At 42.3% G+C, this 16,328-nt stretch overlaps 2 protein-coding genes across 2 annotated transcripts in view; both read left to right on the plus strand.

Annotated features, from left to right (window-relative positions):
• The window catches only part of PPP1R16B (protein phosphatase 1 regulatory subunit 16B), a 150,777-nt gene that overhangs the window by 72,587 nt on the left and 61,862 nt on the right, over positions 1 to 16,328 (plus strand). The window lies entirely within an intron of this gene.
• Positions 3,200 to 4,153, plus strand: LOC138142511 (F-actin-capping protein subunit alpha-1-like). Its single transcript, XM_069063556.1, is given in 2 exon segments — positions 3,200 to 4,018; positions 4,020 to 4,153. Coding segments are annotated over 2 exon segments (858 nt in total). The 5' UTR covers positions 3,200 to 3,245; the 3' UTR covers positions 4,105 to 4,153.

Consider the following 16,328-nt stretch of genomic DNA (forward strand, 5'->3'; position numbering starts at 1 on the left):
TCCTACCCCTCTGACTCTGTGCTTGGGGGAAGTGACAGATGAGTTCAAGAGCTCCATCCCATTTCATTTTGAGTGGGACCAAGTAAATCACCAAGATGAGAAGGCACTGATGGATTGTGATCTCAATTGCAACTATTATCATATGCTTTTTTTCCCCCAAACCCACCGTTTTCCCAAATTTCCCTATTATCGTCAAAGACACCATCATCCTTTCAGTCACCTAGGTTTTCATGACATCAGTGTCATCTTTTGACTCCTTCCTCGTCCCCCACCAATCAGTTGTCAAATCTTGTTGGCTCAGCCTCCACATTTCTCACATCTGTTCCCTTGTCTCTACTCACCCACTCTTTACCTTAATTCAGACCCTCATCACTTTCACCTGGACCATAGAAATAACTTCCCAATTTATTTCCCTTCCTCAAGTCTTTCCCCTCTCCAAATCATCCTCCACACAGCTCCCAAAGTGATTTCCCTAAAAGTACAGCTCTGGCCATTCCACTATTCCACTTAATAAATCCCAGTGGTTCCCTGTTGACTCTAGGGAAAAAAATTATTTCATCTTTATACCATCCTTTTTAAATGTATATTTTTTGTGTAATTTTATAATGTGCATAATTATTAGTATTTTATATATATATAAAACTTATAAGTAAATAAACTGTGTGGGTGAGAACTTAATTTTTTTTAACCGGTAGGGGTATGAAGTGAAAAAAATTTGGTCACCACTTCCATAGACAAGTCCTATAGAAATTCAGTCATTTATGATGAAAAATTCCCATCCCCAAATAAAGAACTGATGGAGTTTGAATATAGATTGAAGCATATTTTTTTAACTTTCTTTTTTTTTGAGGGAGTCTTTGTTTTCTTTTACAATATATAGAAATATGTTTTGTATGACTACACATGTATAACGTATATCAAACTGCCTTCTCAATGAGGGGGGTGAGGAGGGGGACAATTTGGAGCTCAAAATTTTTTAAAAAGGATGTTAAAAATTATTTTTATATGTAATTGGACAAAAATAAAATACTAAGAGAAAAAAAAGAAATTCATTCATTCTGGCCTGGGTGGTTCAGATAAAGCTTTCTAAAAGAGATAAGACTTGAGAAATTAATAAGCTTCAGGTAGGTGGAGGAGAGTCAATTTTATCGACCAAATATGGATTAAATGCCTACTGCTGTAAGACTCTGAAACCAAAATAATCTTTGTACTCAAGGATTACATTTCATTGCAGGAATACACAAGTATAATACAAGTTTATCGGTGGAGGGAGACAGCAAGTAATTGGGAAAAACAGTAAATGCTTCTTGCTTCCAGCATTTCACTCTGGCCAACTTGCTATTTACACCCCTCTAGGGGACTGGGGGGCCTGACTTCCAAATTCCATGTCCTGAGGGACTAAATCCTTCAAATTTTGGGACTTCTGCCTTGGGGTCTAGTTGTACTAATTGCTGAGTCTGCAAGACTCTGGTAGCCTACTGCACCTAGCCAGCAGCTGACTACCAGGTGAATGCTTCCAATTACATCTTCTTACCATTTGCCCAGCCACAGTGCAGGTACCCCTTCCTTAACAGTTGTTCTAGGACCTGTAATCAAATCAATACCACTATTGCTTCTGAAAAGGGCTTGTGAATTTACTATCCCTTGGCTCCACTTATCATTCCTGTGATTTTCTAGCCCAAAACACCCTTAGCCACTACTTCTTATGTTACAATGTAGACTTCCTGAGGTCAGGGATTGTTTTACTTTTTATGTCCAGTGTTAGCACAATAAACACCTAATAAATATTCTTTCTCCCTCTGTCCCTCTCTTCCTTCCTCTTTTCCTTTTTCCCTTCCTTCCTTTCATCCTTTCTTCCTCCTTTTTCCCCTTCCTTCCTTCCTCCCTTCCTTCCCTCTTTCCCTCCTTCCTTCCTCCCTTCTTTGTTCCCTATCTTCCTTCTTCCTTCCTCTCTTCCTCCTTTCCTCCCTCCATCCCTCCCTCCCTCCCTTCCTAAAGTATCTCCTTAGCTGAGACTTGAAGGAAAATAAGACTTCTCAAAGCAGAGATGAGAAAGGAGTGCATTTCCAGGTACAGGGGATAGATCATTGAGAAGGAATGTGAAGAGGTAGAGGATAAAATGTTGGTTGTATGAAAAGAATTAATGTGAAATATCTGGAAATGTAAGTTGTATTCAGATTGTGGATGGCTGAGGAATTTACATTTAAGATTAGAGGCAAGAAGAAATCTTTGAAGCTTTTTGAGCAGGGGAGGGACCTTGTCTTACAAACGTAATTTTGGCTACTGTGCAGATGCTGAATTGAAGAGGGAAAGAGACCAAACATGGAAACCAATTAGGAGGTTATTACAATAGATAGGAAACCTGAACTAGGGTGATAGCCATGCGAGTGAAGAGAAACGGACACAAATGCAAAAGAGATCTTAGAAGTAGGTAGAATCCATGGAACAAGACAGAGAATTGGGGGTGGGGGTGGTGAGGGGCTGGGAAAGAATTGAAAATTACTTTTGTGTCATGAACTTGAGTGACTGAACAATATGGTAGCTCCTTTAAGGATGTTTCAAAAAGGTGCATGTATTGCAGGGGGAAGTGATTGATTTCTGTGGAATGTTTTTGTGGACATTTCTGGCTGATTCCAGGTATTAAAGGTTGAACTTCAGGAGACAGCATTGGGCCAAATATATATATATATATATATATATGGAGTTAATTGTGTAGAGATGGTACCTGAGCCATGTAGCTCAGTAGCAGATGAGAGATCTGGGCATTCTGGGGTGAGTCAGGTCTGTCTTGACCCCTGCCCATGAGATTAATAACCAAGTAACCTCGGCCTGAGTTAAGGGGAAGCATCAAGTTTGTGTGACTGTGTTGACCACCCTGAAGAGAACCACGTCCAAAGGAGCAGTTTGGATCCTGGCTTTTACACTAGGTGATCGTGGAAAAATCACTGCACCTAATATAGGGTAGGTTCATTGAATTTAGAAATGAAAAGGACCTTAGAAGTCACTTCTAGTCCAAGCCTCAGGGATCATCTCTTTTTATAGGTGAGAAAACTGAGGGCTAGAAAGCTACCTGCCCTCATGCAGCTTACAGTCTGGTTGAGGGATCAGATAGGAATGCAGGCCAGAACAGGAAGGTTGTTACTTATTGGCAAATCAGCAAAGGCCTTGCAACAGAGGCAGCATCTGAATTGGGCTTTAAAGGATAAACAATAACTCACGGCCGGGCTGGGTCAGAGCAGCCCAAGATGGCCAACTTCGAGGATCGGGTGTCGGATGAGGAGAAGGTACGGATAGCTGCCAAGTTCATCACTCATGCTCCCCCAGGAGAATTTAATGAAGTGTTTAATGATGTCCGGTTACTACTTAACAATGACAATCTTCTCAGGGAAGGGGCAGCTCATGCATTCGCCCAGTATAATATGGATCAGTTCACTCCAGTGAAGATAGAAGGGTATGATGACCAGGTCTTAATTACAGAACATGGTGACCTGGGTAGTGGCAGATTTTTAGATCCAAGAAATAAAGTTTCCTTTAAGTTTGATCATTTATGGAAAGAAGCAAGTGACCCCCAACCTGAGGACATAGATGGAGTTCTGAAGTCATGGAGGGAATCCTGTGACAGTGCATTAAGGGCCTATGTGAAAGATCATTATTCCAACGGCTTCTGTACTGTTTATGCTAAAATTATAGATGGGCAGAAGACTATTATTGCCTGTATTGAGAGCCACCAATTTCAGCCTAAAAACTTCTGGAATGGTCGTTGGAGATCAGAGTGGAAGTTTACCATCACACCACCTACAGCTCAGGTGGTTGGAGTGCTAAAGATTCAGGTCCATTACTATGAAGATGGCAATGTTCAGTTGGTTAGTCACAAAGATGTACAGGATTCAGTTACTGTTACTGATGATGTACAAACTGCCAAGGAATTTATTAAAATCATAGAACATGCTGAAAATGAGTATCAGACCGCGATTAGTGAGAACTATCAGACAATGTCAGACACCACATTCAAGGCCTTGCCGGCAGCTTCCATTCACCCGCACCAAAATCGACTGGAACAAGATACTCAGCTACAAGATTGGCAAAGAAATGCAGAATGCTTAAGGCTGGATGTGAAATTCTCCATTTGTAACATGCAAAAAAAAAAGAAGAAAGGAAAGAAAAAAAAGATTCAAAGTATGATCTTATAAGTAGGTGGTTTATAAACAAGTGTGGTATTTGCTAGGGCTTTCAAAGTTAACAGGTTTGCTAGCCTCTTGGAATAATATTGAATCAATAGCATTGTCTTGATGTTTTGTGTGTGTGCGTGTGTGTGTGTGTGTGTGCGCGCGTGTGTGTGAGTGATCCTTGCCATGTAACTTCCTCTTGTGACTGTATCTACTTGTAGGATTTTTTCAAATTCAGTTATTTTTTAACATTGAAAAGAGAAAGAGATATGTCCTGAAATTTATGTACTGGTTAGAAAATTTCCTAGCTATGAAAGCCCTCTCACAAACAGGCAGGTAATGTTTTCAGTACTCTCCTACCCTTATCCTTAATAGCACTTCTGGTACACCAGTGGTTTTTTTTTTACCAATCAACCAATAGCTAAAGATGCTATGCTGCAAGATATATCTACAGACATCCTTTCTTTCTCTTCTGACTGCCACTTCATGGCATCCTGTTAGCTGTAGATTTTTAAATATTTGGAATGGGATTTTTAAGGTCCCTTTGGTGGGAAAAAGGGGTTTTCTGGAAATTCCATAATGACCAGCTTCTCTGGGGAAAAATTGGGGGTTTTGTGTTGTTGTTTATTTTTTAATCCAAAGACTTGAACCACATTCCCTCCAAGTGAACTTGTTTGCTTTCTTCCTTTTCTGAAAATTCCCTTCCCCCTAGTAACATGGTTGTTATAGCATCTGCATTTTTAGAATATAGTTACCCCATTTATATATTTTTTTATATTCAAGAACTGCTGACACAGTCTGGATGTAGAAGAATAAATATTAAAACTTGAAAAATGCAGATGCCTAAAGAATAATAAGCATATTGTGCTTAATGCTTTGTGGCTGGTTACTAGAGTTTGTACTGTAAGTATAGGAATCAGACAAGTGCGTAAATCACAAATAAAAACAAAAAAGATTCGCACCAAAGTGAGAAGAAAAAAAAACAATAACTCACTAGACTGAGAGGAGATGGAAAGACATCACAGGTGCAGAAAACATGTGAGGAAAGTCTTGAGGCAAGAAAACCCAGGAGAGGGTGTAGTAGTCAGCTGGCATTTATGAAGTACCCACCAAAGCACCAGGGATACAAAGAAAGGCAAAAAACAGCTGGCATCTCAAGGACCAGTGATCTAACAACAAGGGGCACCAGGTGAGAGAGAGCCTTGAATGCCAGGTTAAGGAGTTGGTAGAATAGTAGGTGGGAGTTACTTGGTAGAATAGTAGGTAGCTTCTCTCTCTCTCTCTCTCTCTCTCCCTCTCTCTCTCTCTCTCTCTCTCTCTGTCTCTCTCTGTCTCTCTCTCTCTCTCTCTCTCTCTCTCTCTCTCTCTCTCTCTCTCTCTCTCTGTCTCTCTCTCTGTTTCTCTCCCTCTTCCCCCCTCTCTCTTCCCCCTGGGGGAGACCAGGTGGCACAGTGATAGATTGCTGGGCCTGGAGTCAGAAAGACTCATCTTCTTGAGTTCAAATCTGGCCTCAAACACATGCTAGCTGTGTGACCCTGGACAAGTCACCTATCCTTATTTGCCTCAGTGTACTCATCTGTAAAATGAGTAGGAAAAGGAAATGGCAAATCACTCCAGTATCTTTGCCACAAAAACACTAAATGGGGTCGCAGAGAATTGGACATGACTGAAAAACAACAAAGCAGAGTGACATATCCACATGGAAATCTAGCACTTTTCATATACTTCTTCATCAAAGTCACCATTAGATCTACCTCAGCACAGCCACAAAACACACTGTGCCTCTCAGGACATTGGGTATTCCAAACTGCAGACAAACCAGATGAAGACTGTTCTGATACCATCCAGATGGTCCCTGGATTAATTTGTTTTCCCAGTTAATTTTTTTCCTATTTCAACAAACATTCATTAAGCATCTAATATGCAGGGCCCTGGGGATACAAATCTAGATACAACATAGACCCTTCTCAAGAAGCCTGCAATATAAGGGGGAGGAAAGGGGTGAAAGGGATAATAAGCACACAAATAATTATGATGAAATATGGAGCAACATAAATGCCAACCAAAGATGCAGGGATTCTCTATTCTACAGTCCTTTCAGTCACCCACATATGCATCCTCCTTGTCATCATTACCTCTCACTCATCTTACAGCTTTTCTATTACCAAATCTTGTCATTTCAATTTTCACATATCTTGAATTCTTCCCCTTGCAAAACCTTTACCCTAGTTCATCATGCTATCATCACTTCTTACCTGGACAATTGCACTAGTCTCTTAAATGGTCTCCCTGCCTCAAGGTCCTTAGCAATCCTACTCATCCTCCACACAGCGGTCAAAATGATTTTCCTAAAGTAGAGACTGACCATGTAATCTCCTCCCCATTTTACATAATAAACTCCAGTTGCTTCCTGTTACTGTCAACAGAGGTTCTTAATCTTTTCTTACCATGGACCCCTTTGGCAGTCTGGTGAAGCCTACAGACCTCTTCTTAGAATAAAGCTAAAGTAAATACGTAGATATTACAAAGAAAACTCTGAAGTCAGGAGGACCTGAGTTCAAATCTACCCTCAGACCCTTACTTAAGTGACCCAACCCTGATTGCCCCTTCCAATAAATAAATATATAGTCACATATCCCAGACTAAGAACCTCTACTTTGAGATCAAATATAAATTCCTCTGAATGACAGAGTAGTTTATATTTGAAGGTTTTCACAAATTGGCTCCTTCCCCTTTCTGTGGTCTTTGTACAAAATACTCCCCTTCACCTAATCTGTAATTCAGCCAGGCTGGTCTTCTCCCCATTCCTTACATCACAGTCCATTGTCCATCTCTGCACCTTTGTGCTGGTTCTTTCCCAGATCTGGGGTTCCCTTGCTCCTACCTTCTGCCTCTTGGATTCCCTGGTTTCTTTGTAGACTTAGCTGATGGGGCCACTTCTTCACTGGGTCTTTCCTCATCCACTCAACTGCTCATGGCTTGTGCCTCCAGGTTACAGTGTGCACACCTATCTTGGTGCATGTTGTTTGCTCTAAAAGTCTATGACCTCCTTGAATTCAGGGATTATTTACCTTTGTCTCTGTAACCCCAATACCAAACTCAGAGGAAGCACTTAACAGATACTTATTGATTGATGCCAAGGACCATGAGTCCAGCTATACAGAAAACTCTTGCACTGAGGAAGATCTCAGTATGTCTTAGACACTTGTCTGGAGCTCAGAGAGGTTACATTACTTAGTCATGGTAGCATAGCTGGTGTGTGTTAAAGGAAAAGTTTGAGTTCAAGGCTTTCTTACTACAAGTTCTGCACTGAGCGACTTGAGGAGGGAGAGAAAACTTTCAATTTGAGTGGAGGAGGGGGTTCAGGTAAGGCTTAATGAAGGAGGTAACATCTGAGCTGGGTGTTAAAGTAGTGAGGGACTTAACACGTGGAGCTAGGAGGGCACTGGGGATGGTATGAGTAAACTCACAGAGATGGGAACAGGGCAGGAAGAAAGTAGGATGGAGAGTAGTTCATTTTGACTAAAACAGAGAATGGGAAAGGGAGTTGTGTAAATTAAGACAGGAAAGGAAAATTGCAGCCAGATTCTGGAGGGCTTTGAATGCCAGAGTCAGGGGTTCATAAGAACTTCTCACTATATAGGCAATGGGGAGCCAATGGATGTTTTTGAGTAAATAGTGATATGATCACACTAGTGCTCTAAGAAAATTATTCTGGGAATGGTATAAAGGATAAATTAAAGAGGGGATAAACTAGAGATGGAAAAGATGAGTTAATGTTGCCACAACAACAAGAAGGCAAGCAGGAAGGCAGCATGGAGTTTGGGTGGCCCTAAGGAAGCATCTGCCTCCCTTTTTCTCAGAAGCTCCCTTCTAGGTCACAGATGACAGCAGGGAGAGATCGGGCCTATGGGCTGGCATTAGGATGGCCCATGACACTGTACTGTTATTGACTGATTGAGCTGTGGGAAGGGGGGGAACAGTACAACAAGGTGGGACTTCTCTGTGACTTGGGGAAGACAGCTTTCCTTGGATTTTTCCTGTGTGTCTTTGTGTTCCTTTGTGCTATGGATGTCCCTGAGAAGAGTCTGACTGTCCTGAGGTCCTGGGCACAGAACATGCCAGAGGGCTGGGCAGTGATGACTGTGTGCCAAGGTCAGTCACAGCTGTGTTTGTAACAAAGGCTTCCTATGTCAGAGGTTGCAGAGTCCTGGCGAGAGGCTGTTACAATATACAATGGTTTAGGCAAGGCCTAAAGAGAGTCTGAACTAGGGTGGTTGCGGTGAGACAGGGGAGAAGGAGACTGAGTAGGGAGAGTCAACAGGGTTGGGTTTTTTCCTTCAAGGGCCTGGCTAGGACCTCCCCCAGATGATGTGAAGATGGTGGGGCTTGAGGACCCTGAGGCACCCTCCCTAGCCAGCCCTCCTTGTGATTCCACATACATTGCCTGTTTCTCTAAGATAAGAAGCTGAGGAATTCTATCTTCTCCTGCAAAATTGTTTCCATTCACTCTTGCGTTATGTGATTAAGCAATGGCTCTCAATTCTGGGAGATTTCCACAGGCTTGAGGAGGAAGGTGGAGAGATAGGGTAGGGGCAAAGGGAGGCCTCCCAGCTCAGCAGCTGGGGCTGAGAATGGAAACTCAAGTGCAGCCTAAAGCGTCCTGCCTCCTGGGGTGTAGTGCCCAAGCCCCAGAAAGGGGGTCGGCTTGCCCAGTAATAAGAGTCACAGCGGAGCTGAGGTTGGAACCCACGTGCTCTAACACTAAACCCACTCTTTCCACTAATGATACATTAATTTAACATCTCTGTTTCCAAGACAGCTTACCCCATGTGCTTTAATGTATCATAAGCTGGTGCTCTCCCCCTCCTGATTCATGTTTGCTGCCTCCCCCATTCATTTGTGAGTTCCTTTGCATCACCAGAGTTTAGCACAGTGCTTGCTACACAGTAGGCACTTAATAACTACTTGTTGCCTGACTGAGTAACTTGGTTTTTATTTGTATTCTGCATCTGAGAGGCAGTATGACATATCTGATAGAGAACTGTCCTGGAGGGGCAACTAGGTGGCAAAATGGCTAGGGCACTGGCCCTGGAGAGAGAGAGAGAGAGAGAGAGAGAGAGAGAGAGAGAGAGAGAGAGCGAGAGAGAGAGAGAGCGAGAGAGAACTGGCCTAGGAAGCAAAGAATGGCCTGGGTTCAAGCCCCTCCTCTGATACACACTGGCTTTGTGAGCCTTCACAAGTCATTTAAGTAGAAAACTGTTTAAGACTCTAAGTTGGAGGGAAGTTTCTGACCTACCTTGATTCACCAGCTTCCCTATATCCAAGAAATCGCGGGTCCAGTCCCTATGAGATAGTCTTTGTAAAGTGCTTAGACAATGCCTGGCACATAGTAGGTGCTTAATAAATGCTTCTTCCCTTCCTCCCAATCCCTATTTTGCATATACCTGTTTGTGTGTGTGTTGTTCTGTCCCTCTCCTCCCCCAACCTTCACCTCCAGGAGAATGTAAGGTCTTGGAGAGCAGGGAATATTTTACTTTTGTTTTGTCTGGACATAGGGAGAGGCAATATGACCTCACAATAGAGAGCTGCCTTTGAACCCTGGAAGAACTGGGTTTAAGTTTGGCTTCTAACATACACTGGCTGGGTGACCCTGGGCAAGTCGCCAGCTTCTCATTTCTCCCTAGGGTCTAGGCTACTCTCTAACATTGTCAATTGCACTGAAGGTGCTGACCTGTATTGGTGGAGGGTGTTTCCTCCTCTGGAAATTCTCTATATGAAGAAAATCATAGGCCCAATCCCTATCCTTGGGAATATGCTTAGGTAATGGGGTAAAGGACAAATTCAAGACTAGATACAGAGTCCTCAATAAATGATTATTGAATTGAATAACATTTAGAGCTGAAGGCAACCTGAGAAATCCTTTAGCCCAGGAATTTTTGTGTCAATCTTTGAGTCACCAATAAACATTTATTAAACACCTGCAAAATCTCAGTGCCGGGAATACAAAGAAAGATAAAAAAAAAAGCTCCTGTTCTCTGGGACCCACAAGTCTAATACAAACAACTATGTGAAAACAAGATATAGATGAGACAAATTGGAGGTAATCAATGGAGGGAAGGCCCTAATATTCAGGTAGATCTGAAAAGACTTCTTGTAAAAGGTGAGGTTTTAGCTGGGACTTGAAGGAAGCTAGAGAAACCAAAAGGCTGAAGGAAGGGGCCGCCTGGGCCCTGTTGGCAGTCTGGTGAAGACTGTGGTCTTCTTTTCAGAGTAATATTTTTAAATATATAAAATAAAATACCTAGGATCGCAAAGGAAACCAAGTATATTGAAATTCAGTTATCAAAATATATATTTTAAAATGCACAGATGCCAGATTAAGAATCCTTGAATTTAGTCCAACCTCTTGCCCCACCACCTCTCCCCTCATTTTACAGAGGAAAAAACTCACTGGGAAGCCATAAGTGTGTTGGAGAAAGGACAGGAAGCCCCTACTGGGGTCCTCCCCATGAGGACTAGCTCCAGTTTGCTTTGTTTTGATATAATATATGATTTCAGATCAGTGTAGGTAGGAAATGGCCACCCCTCACCCCAAATACCACAGATTGTAAACAGGAAGCACTGTCTGGATTAAAATAATATTCTCTTTGCATTTTCTGTTGGTGTCTTGGCTTCAGAAGTTGGTGCTCTTAAGAAGAGGAAATGCTGTTTTCAGTAAATTCTGAGTGACAGGCAGTGGGAGCAAGTGCTTTTGGGAGAGGGTGTGCTTTCCTGGGCTTTCTTACTGTTCATCCTGTAAGTCTCGGCTGCCTTGAGCTGCAGATCCTGGCTGACTGCCTAAAGGAGGGAAGTGAACCAAGGCTGGCTGGCTGGGGCTGGGTATTCATTTTTGTTCCTCCCAGCTAGAACTTTAGGCTCACAGAATCTCGGACCCCAAAGGGACTTCACAGGCCACCTCCTACCCAGTGCAGAAATGCTTTCTGCAGCTTGCCTGTGAGAGGTTCTCATCCAAACCTTGCTGAAGTACCCAGGGTCAGGGCAGGTCACTGCCTCCATAGGCAAGCCTGTGCCATTGGAGGACTGCTCTGATTATTCAGTTCACACGGCTTCTTCCTTATACATATTGAGCTGAAATCTTCTTTTGTACAGCTTCCACCTATTGATCTCTGTTCGCAGACCCAGACCTTGAAGGAACCTCCAAGGCTATCTAAACCAACTCCCTCATTTTATAATCGGGGCCCAGAGATGTAAGGTGACTTGTCCAATGTCATACAGGTAGTAAATATTAGTGGTGATTTGAATCTAGGTCCTCTGACTGCAGAGCCAATGCTTTTTTCCCCATTGTGCCACACTATCTTCAGTTCTTCTCTTTGGGGACACACAAAAGAGGTCTAATCCATTCTTACATGATAACTCTTCAGATATTTTAAGACTGTAGTTATATGTGTTTCAGGCCATCCCATATGCTCCACTCAGTCTTTTCTTCTCCAGTCTAAATATTCTCAGTCCCTTAAGTTGTTTCTTATATGACATAATTTCCACTGTCTACCGAACTCAATATAAACTCCACCATCTTCAACCTAGCTTTCCAGCTCCTTCATAAACCTTTCATTTTAGCCAAATTAGACTACTCATGATCCCTCTTGTTTATCCTACCCTCTTCTTTGATGCTTTTATTGACAGTCTCCTATGCCTGGAATGCACTCTTCTCCTGTCCTCACAAATTGCCTGTCAAAATCTCTTCCTTCTTTCAAGACCCAACTCAGGTATCATTTCTTTCATGTAGCTGAAAGTGATCTCTCCCTCCTCAGATTTCTTCCAGCTTTTGGCCTGGACATCTCAGCATTTTTATTCTGCCATGTATCATGCTTATTCTGAGTACCTGTCTTTCCTTCCGGGTGAGGTTGTAAATCTCTTGGAGGGAGAAATTATGGTGTTTTTTTCATTACTGAGACCCCAATCTATCCATAGTTCTGAGTATGTGGTAGGTGCCTAAAAATGTTCGACACATTGAATTTCTAGACCCTTCTCTGCCCTCCTAATTATGCTCCTAGGGTGCTCTTTGGCTTTTTAATGTGACATCTAGCACCAACATTCCAGCTATGGATCATAGGATTTCGAGGTGTCTCTTTATTTCTCCCTCATTGATTCCCTGTCTCCCTATCTCATTCCTCACAGAAGTTATTCCAGACCTTCTCTTCTCTTCTTAAGCCTCTTACACTCTCATTACCGCTTGATCTCAGCCAAAGACCTTGAATCTTACTGTACTGAAAATATGGAGATCATTCTACTTGATCTCCCTCTTCTTCCATTCTCTTCATCTCAAAACTCCTTGACATAATCTCCCACTGTCTCCTCCATTCCTCCATTCTCTGACAACGAAGTGCCCTTCTTGGTGAGGCTAGCTCTCCTACGCAATTGTCTCCTCTCTCGTTGTCCCCAGAAGATAGCATTCTCAATCATCCTTTCTTTCTCTCTAATCCTTTCTCTATCAGCTGTTTCCTTCCTATTGCCTTTAAATATGCCCAATTCTCTCACATCCTTAACAAACAAACAAATAAACAAACAAACAAAACTCTATTGGACTGGACTGTCCTCAAGCTCTCCTGCTATAGCTCTCCCCTTTTCAGCCAGGCATGATACTCCTGTCTCTGAGCTTTTCTAATGGCTGTCACACATCCAGATTGCACCTCCTCCCTGCCTCTATCTTCCTTTAAGATGCCACTCAAAGATCTGCATGAAGCCTTTCTTGATTACCCTCAACTGTGGGTGTCTTCCTTCCCAAACCACCTAATATTTAAACTCTCTCTCTCATAATCTCTCTCTCCTTCCAGTCTCCCTTATTCTCTCTCTCTCTCACTCTGTCTCTCTCTTCTCTGTCTCTCCCGCCCCCCTCTCTCACTCCACACACACACACACACACACACACACACACACACACACACACACACTTTATATTAATGCTGTTTATATTTTTGTTTGCACTCATTGTTCCCCTCATTAGAATACCAAGTATGGATCCTTTCATTCTTTGCATTTGCACCCCCCCAGTGCTTGGCACATTCCAGACACTTAAGAAATCCTTGTTGAGGGACCTGTAGGTGGTGAAGTGGATAAAGCACAGGCCCTGGAGTCAGGAGGACTTGAGTTCAAATTCAGCCTCAGACACTTACTTGCTGTGTGACCCTGGACAAGTCATTTAACTCCAATTGACTCGGGAAAAAAAAGAACTCATTGTTGATTGATTGATAGAGGTAGGTAGAAAGGATCTTATAGAGTGCCTTGTCCAATCTTTTCATATTACAGATGAGGACCAGAGTGGGGAGTGATTTGCTAAAGGTCTGTTCCCTAGTAACTACTAACAGAACCTGAGTGAAATCCAGGACTCTCTGCCCTGCATCTTATTACTGAGACCAAAGTAAAGTAGGGCTTGAACCTTCAGGGAGCTGGATACCAACATGCTAATTTATTTATTAAGTTTTAATGATGTCTTTTTTTATGCCATGGTGTTTTCCTGAATGATCCACTTTTCCTTTCCCCCATTGACCCTTCCCTTATAACAAAGAAAAACAACTAAGCAGAACCAATCCTCGGATACCTACATCTAGCAGTGCATGAAACTCCCAGCATTCCTCCCGGGGCCCCTTCCCCTTACCATTAGGAAGGAGGTGTATTTCATTATTTATTCTCCAGGACTGAGATTGGTCTTTATATTTAATAAATTTGCTGCTGTTTTCACTTGCACTGTCACAATCATTGTGTATTCTCTTCTGGTTCTCATCACTTCAACCAATCTACAAGCATTTATTGAACTCCTACTACATATCAAGCACCGGGCTACAAATATAAACGCGAGATAAGATAGTGCCCTCTCTCAAGGAGCTTACTTCACTCTGCACCAGTTCATTGAAGTCTGCCCGTTTCCCTGAATTTCTTATTTTTTATAGTAAGACAGCTTCATTCACTCGTGTCCTACAATTTGTTTATCCATTCCTCAGTTAACAGGCACCTACTTTGTTTCCTATTTTTGCTCTACCACAAAAAAGTGCTGCTATGAAGACTTTATATATGTCTTCATGTATATATACATGCACATATAATACACATGCATACATGCATATACATATGTGACCTTGCTTTCTTTGACTACATTGGGGTATATGCCTGGCTGTGACATTATTGAGTCAAAAGGTATAAATAGGTTAGTGATTTTTCTTGCATAGTTCCAAACCATTTTCCAGAATTAGTTGGACCAATTTATAGCTCCACTAACAGTATATTATTAGTGTGTCTGTCTTCCCACAGCTCTTCCAATGTTGATTCTTTCTGTCTTTTATCATCTTTTCAACATGCTATTTATTACCAAAAAGAAATTAAAAAGAGAAACAAGGTTCTTTGCCAAAGTAGAGGGAATGTTGTTGTGTCGGAAATGGAACTCACTAGCAAAAGGAGGCAGCAAGATTTAGCAGGGAGAGCATGGGATTGAGAGTCAGAAGACTTTACATTAATAAATCTTGGTCCTGTTATGTAATAGCTGTGTGACCTTGGACAAGTGATTTCTCCCCTATGGTCTTCAGTTGCCTACATGGAACATCAGATGATTGAATTAGATTACCTGTAAGGATCTTAAGTTTTCTTCTGTTGATGAAGCCTATGGCCTGTGTTTGTCTGCCTCAACCTGCTTTTTGATGTCTTCCCTCTTTTCCTTCCTTCCCTTTCTCCCTTCTGTCTTCTCCTTTTTTCATTATTGTGACCTTAAAGTATGTATTAAATTTAACAGCACAGTTACAAAATTGTGACCTCTTCAGAATTTTTTCTTCTGAATATTTAGAAAAATCTTTTTATGATCTATTTTTTTTCTTGCACTTGTATCAACAATCACTAACTCACCCTGCTTCTACCCTGCTCCCTCATTATAAATCACCGTAGGGGGATGGGTCTTTCTCAGGCCTCTTCCTCATATGACTTTAAAGACTCAGAGGAGGGTTCTGAGCTGGAGAATCTTAGAGCATCTTTCCTTGTTCACAAAGTTCCTAATATCTGTGATTCAGGAGCTGTTGCTCCCCAACTTGATCCCAGAGGGTGAGTTTGTAGGCATTAAACCATTAAGAAGGAGGTTCCTGAAAATGTATTCACTGAGACCAAAATAGGCCTGCCCTCCACATCTGCGTCAGTGGGGAGCCCACATCCTCCATCCTGCACCTCCTAATTAGCACTGACTCACAGTTCCCCTGCACACTGCTGGAATTTGCCATCAGCAGGCGGAATTAGCTTTTCTGTCAGCAGAGTCCCATGAACAGCTCCTTAAACTAGGCTTAAACCTTAACAAACTCACTGATGTGGGCGGGCTTTTCCCAACTATTGGGTTATTTCTGTATGTTTGGATGAGGGGATTATGTAGGGGGGTGGGAACAAAAATGGTCCTGGAGACTATTTTGGGAGGTTCATCAAGTGGCAAGCTTTGTCACTGCTTTAATTTATGAGACGAGTCCAGGTGGCTCATTCCCAATGATGCTTTGAGAGGAACCAACTTAATATGACCTTCCCATGTGGTAGCACTCCCTAGGGAGACAGGCCCAAGATAGGAACTGTGCTGATGTATCCCCCCTGAAATATAGAAAGGGAGGGGCTGTTGGGACCTCTGGAGTAGTTAGGAGGCTCTGGTCTGAGAAAGAAAGGAGTATGAATGGCTTACATGTGGATTTGACCTTTTTGAGAACTGCATCAGTGAGATTTGAACCAAGGCTTTGATCTCATGGGTGTTGATGGTACTGTCCCAGTTTCCAACTATGACACAAATACCAGGTGTCCCTAGATAGAGCCTACCCTGTTGGACGTTTTCTTGTTAAATAAATTTTTATTGATATCTTTTGTTCTTTTGTGTCACCACAATTTACCCCAGTATCTCTCCCCTACCCCATTCCAGAGAGCCATCCCATATGACAAATAGTATAACTGTCCATTGTTTTTGACTCATTCTAGAGGCTGCCCTGGCTGATCCTTCTGTGTGGCACTTCAGAGCCATTTGGGCAGTTCTAAGAGAACCTATGTGGAATGTTGTCACTATTTAGATAAAAGTTACATGATTTATGGCCTCTTGGTCAGGCTTAGAAAATGAAATGACAAGGACATGGAGTCTTGAGGCGTAGAAATGGGTCC

Source organism: Petaurus breviceps, unplaced genomic scaffold (genome assembly GCF_028583685.1).
Source record: "Petaurus breviceps papuanus isolate PSGF00001 unplaced genomic scaffold, PetGlider_PUasm1.0 90591, whole genome shotgun sequence".
Taxonomy (NCBI): domain Eukaryota; kingdom Metazoa; phylum Chordata; class Mammalia; order Diprotodontia; family Petauridae; genus Petaurus; species Petaurus breviceps.